The sequence below is a fragment of the Dipodomys ordii genome, unplaced genomic scaffold (assembly GCF_000151885.1).
Source record: "Dipodomys ordii isolate 6190 unplaced genomic scaffold, Dord_2.0 Scaffold11, whole genome shotgun sequence".
In the NCBI taxonomy this organism is placed as follows: Eukaryota; Metazoa; Chordata; class Mammalia; order Rodentia; family Heteromyidae; genus Dipodomys; species Dipodomys ordii.
Window position 1 is genome coordinate 14558037 of NW_012267227.1, and position 8139 is coordinate 14566175.

The 8139-nt window shown below is 45.0% G+C and overlaps 1 protein-coding gene across 1 annotated transcript in view; it reads left to right on the top strand.

Annotated features, from left to right (window-relative positions):
- The first annotated feature begins 7647 nt into the window (after positions 1-7647).
- Positions 7648-8139, top strand: part of Slc30a4 (solute carrier family 30 (zinc transporter), member 4) — an 18113-nt gene continuing 17621 nt past the window's right edge. Inside the window, exon 1 of the mRNA XM_013009967.1 lies at positions 7648-7840. Coding sequence (XP_012865421.1) covers positions 7648-7840 — 193 coding nt within the window. The remainder of the gene's footprint in view (positions 7841-8139) is intronic.

The following is an 8139-nucleotide window of genomic DNA, read 5'->3' on the forward strand; positions in this document are numbered from 1 at the left end:
GGGAACACAGGGAGATGAACTTGTTACAGTTGCTTCTTGGAGGACCAACATGAAGATACTTTTTTGAAAAAAAAAGTTAATACTACCATTATTTACAAAGGAATTCTGGGAAAAGCTCAAAGCACTTGGCAGATTTTAATCTAATTAAATCTCACAATAACTTCTGGAGTGAGTATGCACAAAGAACTTCATTGTTTAAAGCCATCGGTGTGTACAGGCCACAAGAGAGCCACTTGTTGGCAGTTGCTTCTTTGTCCTGGCTTAATTTGTCGAGGTTACAATGTTCTTTGAAATAGATCTAGTATAAATATTAACTATTAGTGAAGCAACCATCACCAACCATTTAGAGTCATGTTGATCTCACTACTAAAAATTTCTTAGGAAAACCCTACCACACCACTGAGAGATATTTATAGATGAGAATTTAAAGTCATGAATGAGTACTCTGTAATTAAAATATTTTCATATGTGAATCCATGAGTATTTTCAGGGCTTCACAGCTTAGGATAGAAATGGTAACAGTCATATGTTATCTAGATTTTAAATGGCTCCCAATGTGTCATGAATAAAACAAAGGCAAGCATCAGCCATCCTACATGTTGGATGCTTAACAACCAACACTGCACATACTTTGCTTTGTAGTTTCATTCAGGTGGCAGAGTCTCTAGTAACTTCTTGTAGTAAAATTGACAAGAAATGCTTGATGCTTACAATGTCTCTATGAAGGAGAGAGGACAAATATTTTCCATTTCTGGTTACAGGCGAGAATGGATCAAGAAAATGTGGTATATATTCACAATGGAATTTTACTCATCTATTAGAAAGAATTAATATTGCACCATTTGTAAGGAAATTGAAAGACCTGGAAAAAATTATATTAAGTGAAGTTAGTCCCAGAGAAACCAAGACTGCATGTTTTCTCTCACTTGTGGTAGCTAGAACTTGCCTATCAACCTATAAGAAAACAGGTTCGGTGGGATGCAATTGGTTACAAATATATTAACTAAAATATGATACTTGATTCAAATAATGTAATAGAACTCAAATAATTCATTTCTTAGAAAAACAAAGCCAAAGGTCAACAAAATAGGTGCCAAGAAATACGTACTTGCAAGGAGGGGCAAAGGGAGAAGGGTAGATGAATAAAGGGGGAAGAAGGGGGAAATGCAGTCAAGAATTCATATACTTTGCAATTAAGAAAAGTAAGGGAGGGGATGAGTCAGAGGAGGGTTGAGAATGTGGAAAGGAGTGACACTGATCAAGATGCATTGTATTCACAATCAGCTTTGTTAAATGGCAAGTTCTGTACAACCACTGAAATGTTATGAATTAAAAAATAAAGCCAGGTGCTGGTGGCTCACACCTGTAATCCTAGCTACTCAGGAGGCGGAGATCTGAGAATCGCAATTCAAAGCCAGCCAGGGCAGGGAAGTCCATGAGGCTCTTATCTCCAATGAACCACCAGAAAAACAGAAGTGGAGCTGTGGCACAAGTGGTAGAGTGCTAGCCTTCAGATAAAGAATTCGGGGATAACACCTGGGCCCTGAATTCAAGCCCCACACAATCCACAAAATTAAAAATTTTTAAATAAAAAGTAAGCTCAGCAATACTACGCTACTAGGACTCATAGTGGGATAGATCGCAAAAACAAGTGACACCAGGTTCTCCAAATTCCCACATCTCTGCTAAAGCACTCCCCAAATCTGTCTTTTACCCTTATTTGCCAAATGTCCTACCCAGCTGCCATTTCCCGGCTCAGAGTTCCAGAGCTGTATGCTATTCTCCTCACCCTCCTCTCCTTGGGAATCTGATACAATTATAGAAATCTAAAGGATTGTTTCAAAACTAAGAGAAGCAGATTTATTTTTTTTTAACAATGAACTTGATTGAGTGTAGGTTAGTTTGCTTGACAGGTTATGGGTCTTTGGACCAGAGACAATCCTGGTTTGGGGTTTTTGTTTGTGTTTGTTTTTGAGGTAGGAGACCAGAATTAAAACCCAAGTCCTTGGGCATGCCAAACAAGCACTGTACCACTGAGCGACACTCCAAGCTCTTACGCACTCTGTCCCTTATCTCCTACCTCACCTAGAAGGGGGCTTTCCTATCCTTAGATAGTACTTCCTGTTTCTTCCATGGACTAAATTGAAGCTCAGACTACAGAGTGTTCATGTAAGAAAAGATCAATACATGCATAGTTGTGCATCACATCATGAACCTTTGTCACATTATACCCAGCAGCTCCCATACCTTCTGAAAAGGGCACAGGTGCACATTCCAAGATACCATGCGTGAATCTATACAGCCACATGTCCTGAAAAAGAGAAAAGCATTGTTAGGAGAGGGAATACTTGTCATTTGTACCTGTCAACTTCGATTATTAAAAAACAAAACAAAACTAAGCGGGCGCCGGTGGCTCACGCCTGTCATCCTAGCTACTCAGGAGGCTGAGATCTGAGGATCACGGTTCAAAGCCAGATGGGGCAGGAAAGTTCGTGAGACTCTTATCTCCAATAAACCACTAGAAAACCGGAAGTGGTGCCGTGGCTCAAGTGGTAGAGCGCTCACCGTGAACTGAAGAGCACAAGGACAGCGCCCAAGCCCAGAGTTCAAGCCCCAGGACCGACAAAAAATAAACTATTAGGCTGGGAATGTGGCTCAGTGGTAGAGTGCTAGTGTGCTTGCCTAGTATGCATGAAGCCTTGGCTTTCATTCCTCAGCACCACATACACAGAAAAAGCTGGAAGTGGTGCTATAGCTCAAGTGCTGAGAGCACTAGCCTTGAGCAAAAGAAGCTTAGGGACAGTGCCCACCCAGGCCCTGAGTTCAAGCCCCAGGACTGGCAAAAACAAAACAAACAAAAAAAAACACCAACCAAAAAACTGTTAAGACTTTTTTCCCCCTCTTGTTTCTTTCCTTTCTTTCTTTCTTTTTTTTTTTTTTTGTCAGTTGTGGGGCTTGAACTCTAGGCCTGGGCACTGTCCCTCAACTCTCCACTTCAAGACAAGCACTCTACCACTTGACCCACAGTGCCACTTCTGGCTTTTTCTGCTTATATGGTGCTGAGGACTTGAACTCAGGGCCTCATGCATGCAAGGCAAGCACTCTACCACTGAGCCACCTTCCCAGCCTCTCCCCCATTTGTTTCTAAGGGAGGAATTTCACAAGATGCTATTTATTTATTTCTTATTTATTTTACCAGTTGTGGGGCTTGAACTCTGCTTGAGCTACAGCACTACTTTGGGTTTTCTGGTTGTTTATTGGAGATAAGAGTCTCACAGACTTTCCCGCCTGGGCTGGCTTTGAACCGTGATTATCTCAGCCTCCTGAGTAGTTAGGATAACAAGTGTGAGCCACCAGTGGCCCGCACTGCTAAGATCTTAAAGTGCTAGCAAATAGTTTATCTATGAAACAAGGGTCTGTCTCTCTTAGTATCCTTGCTGGAGGTGCTTTTTTTTTCCTACAGATCATCCTATTAAGGCACAAATGGAAAGAAACAGAGGAAGACAGGGTAGACATGATTGGATCTGAACTATGAAACCATCTGAAACCTGAGTTCCTGCTGTCATCCTAGCTGCTCAGGAGGCTGAGATCTGAGGATCACAATTCAAAGCCAGCCACGGCAGGAAAGTCCATGAGACTCTTATCTCCAATTAAACCACTAGAAAAACAGAAGTGGAGCTTCAGCTTAAGTGGTAGAATGCTAGCCTTGAGCAAAAGAATTCAAGGATCATGTCCGTTTCCCTGAATTCAACACAATTTGTTAGCTGCATAAACCTTGGCCAAGACCCTGCATCACCCTGAGACTCGGTGTCTCTGTCTTCATCTTTAATGGAGCACTCACTATATGCTAGGAAGTGAAGTTTTATGTGCTTTGTGTATAATGCTTTTTATTCTTTATGGCAGCCCTGTGAAGTGGTAACAGTTACCATCCCCCAAGAAAACTGAAGTGAAGAGAGGTTGCAGAGTCTACAAGAAAACCATGAGATGGTGAATGGTAAAATCAGGATTCAAACACAAACACTCTGATTCCATCATCCATGATTTTGGTTACCACATTCTTCCCAGTGATGTGACTAAAAGAGCTATGGTAAGTTAAGTCCCCTGCACAGTGTCTGGCACATCAACAAGCTGTCAGTAAATGCTAGCTATGGTATAATGTTCAGCTTTGTTATTTTTTTTCTCTCCCACAAGATAATCTGGACCAGAAAATGGCCTTTGTTTGTCATGGGTTATTTTTATGTCTGTCTTAGTTAACTGCCCTAAGGTATGTGCCTTTCAATTGAACTTGTGGGCCTCAGCAATTACCTAAACAATCTGTATATTATGGGTCACCTGGTTGAGAGATGGGCTAAATGGCTGGTGACATTTTCTGTCCACCATGCATAACAAGTCAGTCCTTCAGAGTGGAAAGAAGTAGGAAGTCTCCTGAAAGAATGTATACTGAGCAATCCCTAGCAGAATTACAGGCAGTGCTGAGATTATAAGTAGGTCATGTTTCAGAAATTCATTTGTCTATTGTTATAAACCCCAAACACAGAGAAATAAAGTTGCAACTGATGGTTACATTCTGAGACCATTTGCAGAAGTCTGTTGCAAAGCTCATTGATTAAAAAATCATGCCATCAGTTCAAGGGCAGGCCTAGGAACCAGAGCCCATGTGATATTTAAAAAAAAAGAAAGAAAGAAAGAAAAGAATCCAGGCACCAGTGGCTCACACTTGTAAACCTAGCTGCTAAGGAGGCTGAGAGCTGGGGACTGTGGTTCAAAACCACCTGGGGGGCTGGGACGGTGGCTCAGTGGTAGAGTGCTTGCCTTGCATGCATGAGGCCCTGGGTTCGATTCCCCAGCACCACATAAGCAAAAAGAAAAAAAGTCGGAAGTGGCGCTGTGGCTCAAGTGGTAGAGCGCTGGCCTTGAGCTGAAGAGCTGAGGGAGAGAGCCCAGGCCCAGAGTTCAGACCCCACGACCGGACCCCCCCCCAAAAAAAAAGCCACCTGAGGCAGGAAAGTTCATGAGACTCTTATCTCCAATTAACCTCAAGAAAACTGAAAATGGTGCTGTGGCTCAAGTGGTAGAGTGCTCATCTTGAGCTGAATTGCTGAGGGACAGCGCCCAGGCCCAGAGTTTAAGCCCCACAAATGATCAAAAAAGGAGGAGGAAGAGGAGCAGGGGGAGGAGGGAAGGAGAGGAGGGAATGAGGATATTACTCCAGAAAAAAAAGAAAACTTTTATTATCTCATGCAGCCTGTGTCAGCTACACGTGGCTCACCTGGGTAGTTCTGGCTCAGTACCCACCTTGAGTTTTCAGTCCACACTGCCCAGACTCCTTCGGAAGTCTTCCCTAGGGCCGAAGGGTCCATTTGTGGTGGTTGCAGAGCATGGCTGTTGGCTCCGCTTCTCCTTACACAGGCCTTTTTATGGGGCTGTTTGCGATCCTTATTCTGTGACGGTGCTCCCCAAAGAGTGACAAGGAGGCTGCTGCGCTTTTATGACCTCGTCATGTAAGTCACAGTCACTTCAGCCATCTTCTATTCATCTGGGGTCATGTGCTATTATTAAGTGCTGCCCACACTCCATAGAATGAGGACTAAGCTTCACTTTCTGGAGAGTGATCACAGGATTTGTGTCTGTATCTTTAAATCACCACACAGATTTTTTGGTTGTCTTCCCCTCACTCTCTCCAGAACCTAGTGAGTCAAAAGAGTAAACACCAACAGGAATGCAGAATATTGGACTTTTTCAACAATTAAATACCCAAAAGAACTCAGGCTCTTAACTTTCCCTAAAAATATTCATCACCTTTGTTCCTTAAATGAAATGTTATTTGAAGAATTTATAGTAAAGGAGTATGATGACACTTTGAAGTAGTTGCCTTATTCATTTCTATCTCTTAAGTAGAACTCAGGTACTTATAAAAATAAAACAACCTACTCTAAAACTAGATCAGGATTAAGATGGTTGGGTTTAGGAAAGCAATCTGGAGTAAATTCTGGCATCTGCATCCATTGATGAAGGCCAGTGTCTTAGTGAAGTCCGGAGTAGTAGCATTCCCTTGGGATGAATGGCATCTCTGGTGTTTTTTTGTTTTGCCAGTCCTGGGGCTTGGACTCAAGGCCTGGGTACTGTCCCTGAGCTTCTTTTTGCTCAAGGCTAGCACTCTTACCACTTGAGCCACAGCACCACTTCTGGCCTTTCCTGTTTATGTGGTACTGAGGAATCGAGGGCTTCATGCATGTTTAGGCAAGCACTCCACCACTAAGTCGTATTCCCAGCCTGGGGCAGGTTTCTTAACTTGTTCCATGACCCCACCTCTATGGGAGTATAACAGACAGTAGTGAAAAGGGATAATCCTGAGATCCAAAAGCAGTTGATGCTCTTGTACTTGAGACATGCAGTGTTGTCAGCTATCATCTAACTCTTCAGAGGAAAGCGTTGTTTCATGTCGCTTTTTCACTGTATTTTTTGTGGCATGGAATTTGGTAAAACTTACATACTGTTGCAAAAATACAATATAAACAGGATAAATAGGAGCTTGCACTTTGAAATGAATTATCCTGACAGCATTGCTTTTAGTCTTGAGTCTCAGGCCTCTTTGAGAACATGATGAAAGCTAAGAAAAATAAAGAATTTTGCATTTAGATTTAAGGTCTACAGAACTTCCTGAAAATCCACCAAAAGAAAACAAACCAACTCAGATCCAAAAATTGAAGACAAGGACATCAAACTCAAGGAAGGACACATTGCTTGGCTTACTGTTATTACGTTTTGCCATTAAAATTTAGGCTTCTTTTTGTTGATACTAGGGTGTGAATTCAGGGCCTCGCACACTTGCTTGGATTTTTTTTTTGCTCATCACTGGGGTTCTACTCCTTGAGTCGGATCTCCATTTCCAGCTTATTGGTTAACTGGAGCGAAGAGTCTCATGGCCTTTTCTGCCTGGGCAGACTTCCAACCTTGAGCCTCAGATCTCAGCCTCCTGGGTAGCTAGGATTATAGACACAGGCCATCGGTGTCCAACATAAAATTTAGGCTTTTGGTGCGTGTGTGCTTGCTGTTGTTTTGTGTTTCCCCATAGAGCTGAAAACTGAACTCAGGGCCTTGCACTAGCATGCTAGGCCAATGCTCTTCCATTAAGATAAATCCCACCCTCCCACCCCATCTACCCCCATCTTCTTAAAACATAAAATTTAGATTTAGATCCACAACTGCAACTCAGAATTTAATTTTCTTTTAATGACTTTAACTGATGTTTGTTACACAGAAGCAAAAGCCAAGCAGGTAGGTAGCTCTCACCAGCTTGGTGGCAAAAGAAACCTCGCCACATCAGAGGAGGGGCAACCCGTATTTGCTGGAAAACAATGATAAACATGGAACAGGACCACAGAACTGCTGACGACCATCGCTTGGTCCTGACCAGTGGATCCGGTCGGGCAGCAAATTTCTGCCCACTTGTCTAAGAAGGCAGCCACTCCAGTGCCAAGAGGCAAGAGCCTCTCGGCTTCCCACCTAGTAGGAAGTCATGCGCTGAGCTGGTTTTCTGCACCCAAGATCGGACCCGAGATTCCCAAGACCCAGGTGGGGCGGAAGGATCTCCAGACGGGAACACTCATCTAGGAAGGGCCGGTTCGAATCCACTCACTTCAGCCGATGGACCTGGTTGCACACGTCTCCAGTGGGAAGGTGGACGGGATCGGGCACGCGCGCCCAAAGGGCGAGGTGGAGCTGGGGGGGGGGGCGGTGGGAACAGCAAGCCACGCCCACTCCTCCGTGCGGGCCACGCCCACTCCTCCGTATTGGCCCCGCCCCCGCGGGGGCGTCCAGCGATTGAGCGCCGCCGGCTGTGCGTGTCCCCGGTGCCGACCCCCTCCCTCGCGCGCTTCTCGCGGCGCACGCGCACGCGCCCTCGCGCATGGGCGGGGGAGACAGGGCGGCCGCGCGCGTCGCTCCGGCCTCGGAGGGTTTCCTTCCCACCCCCCCCTACCCGGGTCAAGACTTTCCGGGAAGCCCGCCTTGAAGCGGCGGGCGCGGTAGACGCGTGTACGACCCGTGGCCCCGCCAAGCCCTCCGGCGGCGTGGAGGAGATGCGCGGCGACCCCGCGGCTGCGGCCCAGGTAGGGCGCGCCGCCCCCTAGCGGGATC